Source organism: Chiloscyllium plagiosum, unplaced genomic scaffold (genome assembly GCF_037043375.1).
Source record: "Chiloscyllium plagiosum isolate Xiang-an unplaced genomic scaffold, Cpla_swu_hap1 HiC_scaffold_25, whole genome shotgun sequence".
Lineage (NCBI taxonomy): Eukaryota > Metazoa > Chordata > Chondrichthyes > Orectolobiformes > Hemiscylliidae > Chiloscyllium > Chiloscyllium plagiosum.
This window is the reverse complement of record NW_028270163.1, coordinates 60,294,528-60,309,929: the sequence shown is the minus strand read 5'-3', so window position 1 is coordinate 60,309,929 and position 15,402 is coordinate 60,294,528. Positions and strand designations below refer to the sequence as shown.

Genomic DNA, 15,402 nt, shown 5'->3' with positions numbered 1-15,402 from the left:
CAGTTATTGGGATGTGCAGCAGTAAGTCTGCTATTCCTGATCTCTTCACTAACTCTGATCAGCAGTGTATGATAGTGTAATGACAGAGTTGGATCAGTAACTCAGCTATAAGTTCAGATCTATATATTGTAAGCTTTGAAGTTGACTTCAGTGAGTCTGGTCATTTTACTATATGGTATTCTCTCCACTTCTCCAGGTCACTTTCCTCATTTAAAACACTCATTAATATTTACCTCTTTGACAAGCTTTTGGTCACCTGACCAAATGTCTCCTCCTGTAGCTTGGGGACATACTTGGTTTTGTATTGCTCTTGGGAATATGTCTTACACAATAATATTTATAAATTGTAATCTCTGCAAATGATGTGGGGATCATTGAGAAGGTGGGAATTTGCTGTCTGTGCTGATAAAGATAGTGGTGAGCTGTTTTATTTATTTTATTCCCTTATGGGATGGGAGCATCACTGATAGCATTTATTGTCCATCCCTATCTTTCCTTGACAACTGCCTGATGAAGAAACAGCGCTTTGAAAGCTAGTGCCTCTAAATAAACCTGTTGGACTATAACCTGGTGTTGTGATTTTTAACTTTTTTTTCTTGAATGTCTCACTCAGCCAATTCAGGGGTCAGTTCAGAGTTAACTACATTGCTGTGGGTCTGGAGTCACTTGTAGGTCAGATTGGGTAAGGACGTCAGTTTCCTTCCCTCAAGGATGTTAGTGAACCCAGTGAGTTTTTATCACATTCGATGATTGTTTTGTAAACACAGAATGCTGGAGAAAGTTGATAAGTGTTGATAAGGGTTGATGGGAAGGGTGAGAGCAGTAACAAATTAAAAATACTATACATGAATGCACGAAGCATTAGACATAAGATGGATGAGCTTGAGGCTCTTTTGGAAATTGGCAGATACGATATTGTGGGGATAACTGAGACGTGGCTTCAAGTGGACAGGGCCTGGGAAATGAATATTCAAGGATACACGTGTTATCGTAAGGACAGACTGACGGGCAGAGGGGGTGGGGTGGCCTTGTTGGTAAGGGACGATATTCAGTCCTTGTGCGGGGGGCCTAGAGTCAGGGGATGTAGAGTCAGTGTGGATAGAGCTGAGAAATTCTAAGGGTAAAAAGACCCTCTTGGGAGTTATCTACAGGCCCCCAAACAGTAGTCTGGATGTCGGATGTAAGTTAAATAAGGAGCTGAAATTGGCCTGTCGCAAAGATGTCACTACAGTTGTTATGGGGGATTTTAACATTCAGGTAGAGTGGGAGAATCAGGATGGTATTGGGCCACAAGAAAGAGACTTTGTGGAGTGCCTCAGAGATGGATTCTTAGAGCAGCTGGTGCTGGAGCCGACCAGGGAGAAGGCAATTCTGGATCTGGTATTGTGTAACGAACCAGAATTGGTCAGAGACCTCGAAGTGAAGGAGCCATTGGGAAGTAGTGACCATAATACAATAAGCTTCAATCTGCAATTTGAGAGGGAGAGGGTACAGTCGGAAGTGATAGTACTTCTGTTGAATAAAGGGAATTATGGAGCTATGAGGGAGGAGCTGGCCAAAGTTCAATGGTGCAATACCTTAGCAGGGATGACCGTGGAGGAACAATGGCGGATATTTCTGTGTATAATGCAGAAGTTGCAGGATCAGTTCATTCCTAAAAGGAAGAAAGATCCCAGGAGGAGGCATGGGCGGCCGTGGCTGACGAGGGAAGTAAAGAAACATATAAAGTTAAAAGAGAAAAAGTATAACATAGCTAAGATAAGTGGGAAAACTGAGGACTGGGAAGCTTTTAAAGAGCAACAGAGGATTACTAAGAAGGAAATACACAGAGGAAAAATGAGGTACGAAGGTAAACTGGCCAAGAATATTAAGGAGGATAGTAAAAGCTTTTTTAGGTATGTGCAAGGCAAAAAAATGGTTAGGACAAAAATTGGGCCCTTGAAGACAGAAACAGGGGAATATATTATTAGGAACAAAGAAATGGCAGAGGAATTAAATGGGTACTTCAGATCTGTGTTCACTTGGGAAGACACAAGCAATCTCCCTGAGGTAACAGTGGCTGAAGGACCTGAACTTAAGGGAATTTATATTTGCCAGGATTTGGTGTTGGAGAGGCTGTTAGGTCTGAAGGTTGGTAAGTCTCCGGGGCCTGATGGTCTGCATCCCAGGGTACTGAAGGAGGTGGCTCGGGAAATCGTGGATGCGTTGGTGATTATTTTCTAGAGTTCAATAGATTCGGGGTCAGTTCCTGAGGATTGGAGGGTGGCTAATGTTATACCACTTTTTAAGAAAGGTGGGTGAGAGAAAGCAGGTAATTATAGACCAGTTAGTCTGACCTCAGTGGTGGGAAAGATGCTGGAGTCTATTATAAAGGATGAAATTACTGCACATCTGGATAGTAGTAACAGGATAGGACAGAGTCAGCATGGATTTATGAAGGGGAAATCATGCTTGACTAATCTTCTTGAATTTTTTGAGGATGTAACTATGAAGTTGGACGAGGGAAATCCAGTAGATGTAGTGTACCTGGACTTTCAGAAAGCTTTTGATAAAGTCCCACACAGGAGGTTAGTGAGTAAAATTAGGGTGCATGGTATTGGGGGCAAAGTACTAAATTGGATTGAAAATTGGTTGGCTAATAGGAAACAAAGGGTAGTGATAAATGGCTCCATTTCGGAATGGCAGGCAGTGACCAGTGGGGTACCGCAGGGATCCGTGCTGGGACCACAGCTTTTTACAATATATGTTAATGATATAGAAGATGGTATCAGCAATAACATTAGCAAATTTGCTGATGATACAAAGCTGGGTGGCAGGGTGAAAAGTGATGAGGATATTAGGAGATTACAGGGTGACCTGGACAAGTTAGGTGAGTGGGCAGATGCATGGCAGATGCAGTTTAATGTGGATAAATGTATGGTTATCCACTTTGGTGGCAGGAACAGGAAGGCAGACTACTACCTCAATGGAATCAATTTATGTAAAGGGGCAGTACAGAGAGATCTGGGTGTTCTTGTACCCCAGTCAATGAGGGCAAGCGTGCAGGTGCAGCAGGTAGTGAAGAAGGCTAATAGCATGCTGGTCTTCATAACAAGAGGAATTGAGTATAGAAGCAAAGAGGTGCTTATGCAGCTGTACAGGGCCCTGGTGAGACCACACCTGGAGTACTGTGTGCAGTTCTGGTCTCCAAATTTGAGAAAAGACATTCTGGCTATTGAGGGAGTGCAGCGTAGGTTCACAAGGTCAATTCCTGGAATGGCAGGATTACCTTACACTGAAAGACTGAAGCGACTGGACTTGTATACCCTTGAGTTTCGAAGATTGAGAGGGGATCTGATTGAGACGTATAAGATTATGAAAGAATGGACACTCTGGCAGTAGGAAACATATTTCCACTGATGGGTGAGTGCCGAACCAGAGGACACAGCTTAAAAATACGGGGTAGACCATTTGGGACAGAGCTCAGGAGAAACTTCTTCACCCAGAGAGTGGTGGGTGTGTGGAATGCTCTGCCCCAGAGGGTAGTGGAGGCCCATTCTCTGGATTCATTTAAGAAGGAGTTGGATAGAGCTCTCAAAGATAGTGGAATCAAGGGTTATGGAGATAAGGCAGGAACAGGATACTGATTAGGAATGATCAGCCATGATTATATTGAATGGCGGTGCAGGCTCGAAGGGCTGAATGGCCTACTCCTGCACCTATTGTCTATTGTCTAAAGTCAGCAAGTCTGGCAGCATCTGTGGAGAGAGAACAGAGTTAACATTTGAGACTGGTATGTCTCTTTTTCAGATTATAGTTTGATGGTTACTATCACCAATTTGTTTCTAATTTAAATTCAAATTCCACCTGATAAAAGTTAGTTTAAGAATCAATCATTTTGATTTGGAATTGGAATCACACAAAGCCAGACTGGGTACGGACAACTAAGGCAGTTAGTTTTAGGTCAATTAAAAATGTCCACACATTTGAATTCTATTCTCTGGGACTTGTTGACTGTTTTGTAGCCTCTGTACATGATGCACGTAACCAAAGGCCTCCAATTTTAGACCTGATATGTTCTCAGACTAACGGAGGAATCTATCTTGGATTGAGAACATATTAAAGACTGAAATACATTGGGCTGTAGTCTGACTGGCTCAGGGTTTTGGAGATTGTATTGATTTTTCACCCTGCTCAATACCAGGAGGGAACCTGGTCCATGAGATAGACAGCTGTCAAAGCCAGAAAAGGAGATGGTTTTCTAATAAACCTATTCAGAGATGTTGTTACACACCTCTGGAGCAGTCGGGCTTGAACCCGGGCCTCCTGGGTCAGATGTTGGGACACTACCACTGCACCACAAGAGGCCCCACAGCCAGGAAACGATAGGTGTTTCCCAACTCTGATCAGCTGGAGGGAATCTACAGTTAAAAGAAAGTACTTCAGTCTCTAAAACTTACAAAGTAATTTACAGCCAAATTCTGCTCATCAACCTGCTGTTAAAGGAAGTTGAAATAAGGAAACCAAGGAGTGGTATGCTGGTTAGCCAAACATCTTTTGTTAGGAAAGTACTAAAATCTAGAATTCAAGGATAGGGTGACTGTACACTGTTATTTTTAGCTAATAATAGCGATGTCATGCTTGACAAATGCAATTTAATTTTTTGAAGAGATGACTTAAGTGGTGGACGGGGGTTTCTGTGGATGTTATTTATATGGTCTTAGAGATGTACAGCACAGAAACAGACCCTTTGCCTAGTAGTTGATGGCAAAGGTTCATCTTGGAGTGCCGTCACTAGCGGTGTTCCGCAAGGATCTGTTTTGGGACCATTGCTGTTTGTCATTTTTATAAATGACCTGGAGGAGGAGTTAGAAGGTTGGGTGAGCAAGTTTGCGGATGATATGAAAGTCGGAGGAGTTGTAGACAGTGAGGAAGGATGTGGCAGGTTACAGCGGGATATAGATAAGCTGCAGAACTGGGCAGAAAGGTGGCAAATGGAGTTCAATGTAGCTAAGTGTGAGGTGATTCACTTTGGTAAGAGTAACAAAAAGATGGGGTACTGGGCTAATGGTCAGATACTTGGTAGTGTGGATGAGCAGAGGGATCTTGGTGTCCATGTACACAGATCTTTGAAAGTTGCCACCCAGATAAATAGTGCGGTGAAGAAGGCATATGGCGTACTGGCTTTTATTGGTAGAGGAATTGAGTTCCGGAGTACTGAGGTCATGTTGCAGTTGTATAAGACTCTGGTGCGGCCGCATCTGGAGTATTGTGTGCAGTTTTGGTCGCCATACTATAGGAAGGATGTGGAGGCACTGGAACAGGTGCAGAGGAGGTTTACCAGGATGTTGCCTGGTATGGTAGAAAGATCGTATGAGGAAAGGCTGAGGCACTTGGGGTTGTTTTCATTGGAGAAAAGAAGGTTTAGGGGTGACTTGATAGAGGTGTACAAGATGATTAGGGGTTTAGATAGGGTCGACAGTGAGAATCTTTTTCCACGTATGGAGTCAGCTATTACAAGGGGGCATAGCTTTAAATTAAGGGTGGTAGGTATAGGACAGTTGTTAGGGGTAGGTTCTTTACTCAGCGAGTTGTGAGTTCATGGAATGCCCTGCCAGTAACAGTGTGGACTCTCCCTCATTATGGGCATTTAAGCGGGCATTGAATAGGCATATGGAGGATGGTGGGCTAGTGTAAGTTAGGTGGGCTTGGATCGGCGCAACATCGAGGGCCGAAGGGCATGTACTGCACTGTATTCTTCTATGTTCTATGTTCTATGTTCTTTCACCTCTCAGCCTGCGTGCTCCAGGGAAAACAGCCCCAGCCTATTCAACCTCTCCCTATAGTTCAAACCCTCGAATCCTGGTAACATCCTTGTAAATAGTTTCTGAACCCTTTCAAGTTTCATAACATTCTTCCAATAGGAGAGAGAGACCAGAAATGCGCACACTATTCCAAAAGTGGTCTAACCAATATCCTGTATAGCTGCATCATGACCTCCCAACTCCTGTACTCAATGCTCTGTCCAATAAAGGAAAGCATACCAAACACCACCTTCACTATCCTAACTGCCTGCGACTCCACTTTCAAGGAACTAGGAACCTGCACTCTAAGGTCTCTTTGTTCAAAAAGCTCCCTAGGACTTTATCATTAAGTGTGTAAAGTCCTGTCCTAATTTGCCTTTCCAAAATGCAACACCTTGCATTTATCTATATTAAACTCCATCGGTCACTCCTCAGCTCATTGGCCCATCTGATCCAGATCCCATTGTACTCTGAGGTAACCTCCTTCGCTGTCCACTTCACCTCCAATTTTGTTAATAAGTTTGCAAATGACACCAATGTTCACATCCAAATCATTTGTATAAATGACAAAAAGCAATCCTCTGGCACACCTCTGGTCACAGGCCTCCAGTCTGAAAGGCAACCCTCCACCACCACCCTCTGTCTTCTATCTTCAAGCTAGTTCTGTACCCAAATGGCTAGTTCTCCCTGTATTCCATGAGATCTAACCTTGAGGAACCTAGTCAAATGCCTTACTGAAGTCCAAATAGATCACGTCTACCGCTCTGCCCTCACCAATCCTCTTTGTTACTTCTCCAAAAACTCAATCACTTTCGTGAGACATGATTTCCCACACACAAATCCATGTTTTTGATTAGATTAATTACTTACAGTATGGAAACAGGCCCTTCGGCCCAACAAGTCCACACCGAAGCGCAACCCACCCAGACCCATTACCCCACATTTACCCCTTCACCTAACACTATGGGCAATTTAGCATGGCCAATTCACCTAACCAGCACATTTTTGGATTGTGGAAGAAAACCGGAGCACCCGGAGGAAACCCACGCAGACACTGGGAGAACGTGCAAATTCCACACAGACAGTCACCTGAGGCGGAAATTGAACCCAGGTCTCTGGCGCTGTGAGGCAGCAGTGCTAGCCACTGAGCCACCATGCCGCCATGTTGACTATCCCAAATCAGCCCCTGCCTTTCCAAATACATATATATCTTGTCCCTCAGGATTCCCTCCAACTTGCCCACCACTGACGTCCGGTTCATCAGTCGATAGTTCCCTGGCTTTTCCTTACCCCCTTAAATAGTGGCACCACGTTAGGCAACCTCCAGTCTTCGGACACCTCACCTGTGACTATCGATGATACAAATATCTCAGCAAGGGGCCCAACAATCACTTCTCTAGCTTCCCACAGAATTCTACAGTATACCTGATCAGGTCCTGGGGATTTATCCACCTTTGTGTTTTAAGACCTCCAGCACTTCCTCCTGTGTAATATGGACATGTTTCAAGATGTCACCATCTATTTCCCTACATTCTATATCTTCCATGTCCTTCTCCACAGTTAACATTGATGTAAAATACTCGTTTAGTATCTCCCCCATCTCCTGCTATTCTACACAAAGGCTACCTTGCTGATCTTGGAGGAGCCCTATTCTCTCCCTGGTCACCCTTTTGCCCTCAATGTATTTCTAAAAACCCTTTGGCAAATAAGGTTAAGGAGAATCCAAAGCTATCTCGTGTCCCCTTTTTGCTCTCCCAGTTTTCCTCTTAAGTATACTTCTCCTGCTTTTATAGTCTGATTCACTTGATCTCTCCTCTCTATACCTGATGTATGCTTCCTTCTTTTTCTTAACTAAATTCTCAATTTCTTTAGTCATCCAGTATTCCCTATACCTACCAGCCTTTCCTTTCACCCTAACAGGAATACACTGTCTTTGGACTCTCATTATCTCATTTCTGAAGACTTCCCATTTTCCAGCCGTCCCTTTACCTGCGAACATCTGCCCCCAATCAACTTTTGAAAGTTCTATTCCTGATGAAGGGCTTTTGCCCGAAACATCGATTTTCCTGCTCCTCGGATGCTGCCTGACCTGCTGTGCTTTTCCAGCACCACTCTAATCTAGACTTTTGAAAGTTCTTGCCGAATACCCTCAAAGTTAACCTTTCTCCAATTTAGAACTTCAACTTTAGATCTGGTCTATCCTTTTCCATCACTATGGTCACTGGCCCCAAAGTACCCCATTGACACCTCAGTCACCTGCCCTGCCTTATTTCCCAAGAGTAGGTCAAGTTTGGCACCTTTCTCTAGTTGGTACATCCACATACTGAATCAGAAAATTTTCTTGTACACACTTAACAAATTCCTCTCCATTTAAACCCTTAACACAATGGCAGTCCCAGTCTATGTTTGGAAAGTTAAAATCCTCTACCATAACAGCCCTATTATTCTCACAGATAACTGAGATCTTACTGAAGATATTTTATAAAATTCCCCAAGGCAGACTGAGCTAAAGTTGAAGGTTGTGGAATTGAAAGTGAGTTAATGACTTGGTTTGGAGCCTGTTCCTCTTTGTCATCCAGATGGGGATAATGAGCAGGTATGTTAATTAGCAGGATGTGACCAGTGCTGGCTCACAAAGGTGTGTTGAGGCCTAACCTGTGTACTGTATTCAGTAAATGATTTTGAGAAACAGTGCCACTTCTCACTGGGATCATGCACTGGAAGTCAAGTCCCACAATTGAATTTTAAAAAGTTGAGAAAATTGTATCAAATTACACAGTCCCTAATTTACCCATCTGATAGAATCAAGTTTGACAGAAAGCACAGACCAGGGAGTAGTACTTCACAAAAAATTACTCCTTTATTACAATTAAATAGATTCTAACCGCAAGTGAATAACTATGGACTGTTGGCATTTAACCACTAATTAAAACGCTAATCCCCTTCCACATTTGCCCTACGCACACAGACAAGTACAGGCAGGCATAAAACAAAAAAACTGAAAGAACTATGGATGCTGGAAATCCGAAACAAAAACAGAAATTGCTAGAAAATCTCAACAGGTCTGGTAGCATCTGCGGAGAGAAATCTGAGTTAACGCGTGGGATCCAGTGACCCTTCAGAACAGACAAAAAAAAAACTAATGTTACAATGGAGAGAGAACTAGCAAACTGTTCAATTCACCAGTCCCCAGGATTGGATGGGACATCCCTTTTGTTTCACAAGTCCTTCAGTTATCTGATCTTTCGTCAGATTCTTTTGCTTCTTTACAGGAAGCAGTGTAGAGAGTGTGGTGCTGGAAAAGTACAGCAGGTCAGGCAGCATCCGAGGAACAGGAAAACTGACGTTTCGGCAAAAGCCCTTCATCAGGAACGAGGCTGGGAGTCTCGGGGGGTGGATTCTCCTGATGAAGGGCTTATGCCCGAAACACCGATTCTCCTGCTCCTCTAATGCTGCCTGACCGGCTGTGCTTTTCTAGCACTACACTCTGGGTCTCTGATCTCCAGCATCTGCTGTCCTCATTTTCTCCCAGGAAGCACAAAGTGACTGGTTCACAAATTATGAAGTCTCTGACTTACTGGTTAAAGAGAACAGCTTCCAGCAGCTGGGAGGAGAAAGCAAATATCTGGCTTTCTTTAGCTTCAAATATTTCACTGGAGGCAGCAAGAGGGCGACACCAGCTCCCTTCCCAGAGGTCCATAGGCTTCTCACTCAATCATCCACACCCACAAGCTATTCAGCTGCCCAGGACCAATCAGTTGTTGCTGTTAGGCTGATGACCTCCAGCATCCATGGTCATAATGCCACAAACCAATCAGCTGCTTGTTGCTGGTTGAATCTCACTGTGTATAGGTCCCAGTGCTGGGCCCAGTAAAGAAACAGTGTAAACGTGGCCCATGGTGAGTTTCAGTAACTTTCCTTTTAAAGGTACTCTAAATCCTTCCTCAGTCTTTTGTTGTAAAACAGTCCTTTTCCTAATTCTGTTCATAATCAAAACTAAAATGAAAAAGGAGTGGTCTTTACAACAGAAAGCTACTAATCCAAATTTACTGATAACCAAGATGGGTAGCATTGTAACTGGTGGTGTTGAAGCCTAAAATTACAATAGACAACCAGTGAATCAGGAGCAGGACTAGACTGTTTAGCCCCTTGCGGTCTCCTCTACATTGGGGAGACAGGACACCTACTCGCAGAGCGCTTCAGAGAACATCTCCGTGACACCCACACCAACCAACCCCACCACCCCGTGACCATACACTTCAACTCCTCCTCCCACTCTGCCGAGGTGGGTGGTCCTGGGCTTCCTCCATTGCCACTCCCTCATAACCCGACACCTGGAGGAAGCACGCTTGATCTTCCTCCTCGGAACTTTTCAACCTCAGGGCATCAATGTGGACTTCACCAGTTTCCTCATTTTCCCTACCCCCACCTTATCCCAGTTCCAACCTTCCAGCTCAGCACCATCCTCATGACCTGTCCTATCTGTCAATCTTCCTTCCTGCCTGTCACCTTTACCCCCACCTCCATCCACCTATTGCACTCTTAGCTACCTTCCCCCAGCCCCACCCACTCCCATTTATCTCTCCATTCCCGAGGCTCCCAGCCTCATTCTTTATGAAGGGCTTTTGCCCAAAACGTTGACTTTCCTGCTCCTCGGATGCTGCCTGACCTGTTGCGCTTTTCCAGCACCACTCTAATCTAGACTGTATTCAGCCCCTTGAGCCGAGTGTATCTTTCAGTAAGATCAAAGCTGATCTGTTTGTTTTAAATTCCATATTGCCATCTACTCCTGATAACCTTAGATTCTTGTCAGGCAATGAATTTCACTATACCTACGTCTTAATAGGTTAAGTGACAAATTGTGATGGAGAGAAATGAGATAATCCACTTTGAACCTGAAAAGTATAAAACGTGGGGCTTTCTAAATGGCGGACAACTAGAAACAGTGAAGGAGCAAAAAGATTGGAGGTCCAGGTAATTAGATCATCAAAACATTATGATTGGGAGCAGAAGATAATCAAAAAATCTAGTGGAATGCTGGCTTCATATCAAACAGACAAGAACACAACGATAAAGGTGACAGCTGTCCACACCTGGAGACTGGGAGTACCATCTCCGGAAGAAGCATACTAGCCTTAGACAGCATGCAAGCTATGTTCACTGGGGGGAGTCCAGGATTGGGTGCAGAGTCTAAAAATTAGAGCTAGACCTTTTCAGGGGTAAATTTAAGATGTACTTCCTCAGACAAAGGGCAGTAGAAGTTTAAACTCATCCCGAAATGGCAATTCCTGCTGGATCAACTGATCATCAAAATTTGAAGTTAATACATTTCTTTTTGTTAAATATAAGGCAAAAGTAGGTCTCAGATGAGCCACGATCTCATTAAAAGTTCGGACAGGATTGAGGGACTGAAGGCCATCCTCGTGTTTCTATGTTTATGGCCAATCAAATGTAGTGTTTGTAGGGATGTCAAAGTGACCAGCTAATTTATGTTTCAATGTTGGATGAGGAATAAACTTATTCAGGACATGGGATGTCTCCCCCGCTTTTTGAAATAGTGCAGTGGAGTATTTTATTTCCATGTTTGGGAAGACAGTGGTGTAGTTGTCATGTCACTGGGTTAGTAATCCAAAGGTCCGGACTAATGTTCAGCAGACAGGGGTTCAAATCCCACCATAGCAGCTGATAATTTAGTTTAAAGTTTAATCTCAGTAATGGTGGCTGTGACAACTTTCACCAATATTTCTAAAGTCCTGTCTTGTTCATTAGTCATCTTTAGGGACTGAAACCCTGTAACCTTATCCAGCTGAGATCTGCATTATTCCCCCTCCCTGATGAATTGAATGGTGGTTCCTGGTGACATTTTCCTTCTGCTATTTGCTCTTCCTCTTTCAGACAAATCAGTGTCATCTCATCAGATGGTGAGGCATCCACGTGGAAATCCACAAGGAGGCGACTGAGTGAGAAGAAGAAGGTGGTAGATACTGTTCCACAGCCAAAGAATGAACCAAAGGACCTAATCCAGGCTGAGACAGCAGAAACTGGGAGGGTACGTTCACACTGCACAGTTCTTACTTCTGTCACTCTTGGCAGCTGTGTTCACATGCCACCCCCCCACAGTGGCACTGAGGTCCCAGCACTTTCCCTGAAGTTTCCCTTTGTCTGTTTACCTGTATCTTACTCTGAGACACTCACTTATTCACTGCAGGATGTAGGGATCATTGGCAAAGTCAGCATTTATTCTCAATTCTCATTATCGTTAAGAAGGTAGGGATGAACCACCCACTGTCCTAGCAACTGAAAGACTTATTGGGTCATTTCCGAGAGCAGTTAAAGTCCTTGACATTGCTGCTGGCCCAGAGTTGCACATAGGCCATACAGTGTAAGAACAGCAGATTTCCCTCCTTTTAGAGGGCGTCAGATAATCATTTGGGTTTTTATGACAATCTCCCAACTTCATGAGAAGTTTTCCTTGAACTAGTATTCTATTGCTTCCAGGTTTTTAAGAACTGAATTCAAATTCTAAAAGTTTAACAAAGGCATTTTAGCCCTAGTTGTCTCTCATGCTGTGACCCACTTGGGGAAAGTGCATTTACACTCAAGTTCCTCTACTCGTGGGTGTCACTGAAGTTGAAGATTTAATCAAAGTTCCAATTTCCATGTCTGAAGAACTCCGGTTAACAAGAAACTCTGGCCAGATTTCTGTACTTCAATTCTGTCCACAGGCAAACAAAAATTGTGAATGAGTAGCATGTAATTCTACTATTGAAACTCTGACCCCTTCTTAAACACCAATAGTTACATGCAGACAGATACAGAGGCACACACACACATGTTATGAATGGAGAAAAAACATTGGGGAAACACAGTTCAATAGCACTCTCCACAGGATTCAATGAGGCATACCTTTTTTGCTTTCTGAATCCTTCTGATCTCAGTTGCTTCTTCCAAGTACCTTCAGTTTGTTATAGAGAGAGGGCAAATGGAATGCTCATTGTTCAGTCTTTCAGTCACTGGTTAGAGGCAACAGCTTATAAGAACTGGTGGGAGAGAATAGTTAACTTTCTTCCAGGCTTTCTTCTTTACTACAAAGAGATAGCAGTCTGGAGGCTTCTGCCTCTATTATATATACACTCTCTAACCACCTGCCCAGGAGCCACCTGCTCATGCACTGAGGACCAGTTGTGGAGGCCACAAGTCTTCAGCATGAACCAATCAGCACTTTTTCCTGGGTGAAGCCTACTCTGTGCCCATCTGTAGTGCCATGGTGACTTAGACCCTCCCTTGGTGCCATGACATCTTAAAAAGTGGCTGTATCTTTTCCCATTTTAGGCCACAATTCAGAGTAAAGAGAAACAAAAAGTGGTGTGCTTTACAATTACAATACCAGCAACAGACTCACAATGTTTCTGACACTTGGGTTATATTCACCATTCACTATTCCAAGTGGAAGGCTAGAACAGGAGACTGTGTCAGTAACAAGGCTGGTTCCTCCTGGGTGATATTGCAGCACATAAACAGGCCATTCAGCCCAATTGGCCCATGCTGGTATTTATTACTTCCCATCAGCTTCTCTGTGATTTCCTATTCTTCCTGGAGATTGGTGACAGTATACCATAGAGTCTGAGTTGCACAGTGCCGTCGGGATTGAGATAATGGAGTCTGGGAGTTGCTGAGCTCAGCCGTACTGCCAGGAAGTGGGTCAGGGTGAAAGTGAGGCATGTGTCTAAATAACAGCAATTGATTTGATGAGTCACTGAATCCTGTCTTTCGACGGCAGGTTAAACTGATTGTATTCTGGCAATACCTGAAGGCAGTCGGTCCCTTCATCTCTGTTGTGATTTGTTTCCTGTACTGCTGCCAAAATGCTGCAGCCATCGGTGCCAACTTCTGGCTAAGTGACTGGACCAATGACCCCGCCTTCAACAGGACCCAGCACCAAACCTATATGCGGGTAGGAGTGTACGCAGCACTTGGCTTCACACAAGGTAAGGCCCATCCTACACCTAGAAACTGAGCCAGCAGGAGGCAGCGTGTTCATCAGCAACTAATAACAATTTCTGCCATGAAGCAGATGGGGCTTGAATGGTCTGTACCAATCAGAAGTTTGCATCTGTAAAAGGAATAATTCTGTCTCTCAATTATTGAAGGGGTCCAGAGGTCCTTGTGGTAATTTGGAAAAATCTGTAGATTTCAGAGCTAAATAAATTATTTAAACATTTCTCCTAATTTCTTGGTGAAGCTTATAGTTTAAGTGTACACCTTCACAGAATAGTAATGAAGCTGAGCCCAGATTAATCCCTTCACTGCTCACCAATCTAATTGACATTGTCAGCACTTGGGAGAAGGGACTAACTGCATGCACAGTACTGGGATGGTTGGGGTTGGACTGGTGCTGGTTGGGGAGGGGGTTGGGAATACTGTACAATGTCTCATCTATGTGCTAACCTCAACTCTGGAACTGCATTATGTTTCCATCACAGGGATCCTAGTTCTGATCTCCTCCTTCACACTGGCACTCGGAGGCCTAGCTGCTGCTCGGCAGCTCCACACACGGCTCCTGGACAACAAGTTACACACACCACAGGCATTCTTTGACACCACACCCATCGGACGCATCATCAATCGCTTCGGCAAGGACATTAACGTGATTGATGAAGTCATTCCCCTGACATTCCAGATGTTCCTTGCAACATTTTTCGTCTCCCTGTCCACCATGATAGTAGTAGTCGCCAGTACCCCGTGGTTTACTCTGCTAATCGTGCCACTGGCTTTTGTGTACTTCTTCGTACAGGTACCTCCCAAAACACCTCTCCACTTTCTCCTGGACAAACTGCGGTGCAAAGGACGATGGAATGGTGCAGATGTATTCTTTCTGGAAGGGGGGAGTCTCACTGTCAGACCCTTAAAGTGTCGAGAAAATTCCAATTCGATTTGACACACCCTGTTCTTAAACGTAGGGAATGATCCAGCTGGATTAACATCAGTAGAGATACAGTCACCAAAGCAGGGCAGTGTGGGGATAGGGCTTGCTGAGTGACAGTGTGAGGGAGAGGGATTAATATCAGGAGAGATACAGTCATTAAAACAGGTTACTGTGGGGGAGAGGGGTTACTGAGTGACAGTGTGAGGGAGAGAGGGATTAATATCAGTAGAGATACTATCCTGTACTGCTGTTCTAAAATTCCGAAACTGTGGCTGACGCTGGGGCTCCCCCTTGCCTCTTTGCTTTTCCCTTTGTGGTTCTTTGTTGGATTATTTTGTGTGGTTTGATGCAGTTAGTGTTTGTGAATCAACCTGTCCATGCCAGCACTCATGCTGGTGTTAATGTTGTCATCACTTTCCAAGTGTTGAAAGTGTGAGGCTGTGGATTAGTGCGGCCGACATTTCATGTGTTGTCTGTTGGTTTGCCACATTGAGAGGCAGCTTGGTCCAAGGGTCATGTGTACTCCAGACTGGCTATTCCGCTTGACAGTAATCACCACCATATTCTCTGCCCACAAGCTATTGTCAGACAAAAGTGCTCCAGAACTTGGGCTCACCAGCAATCACCATGTGAGTGATCTTTAGCATGGCTGCACCCTGAGAGATTGTGGATTGGAGAATTTGAGAGTTTTGT

At 44.2% G+C, this 15,402-nt stretch overlaps 1 protein-coding gene across 2 annotated transcripts in view; it reads left to right on the top strand.

The window, feature by feature from the left end:
* Positions 1-15,402, top strand: part of abcc3 (ATP-binding cassette, sub-family C (CFTR/MRP), member 3) — a 145,882-nt gene that overhangs the window by 107,864 nt on the left and 22,616 nt on the right. The window contains exons 21-23 of one of the 2 annotated variants that reach the window (XM_043715185.2): positions 11,679-11,832; positions 13,564-13,771; positions 14,267-14,577. In XM_043715185.2, coding sequence (XP_043571120.2) covers positions 11,679-11,832; positions 13,564-13,771; positions 14,267-14,577 — 673 coding nt within the window. The remainder of the gene's footprint in view (positions 1-11,678; positions 11,833-13,563; positions 13,772-14,266; positions 14,578-15,402) is intronic. The other variant, XM_043715184.2, reaches the window with a different exon arrangement.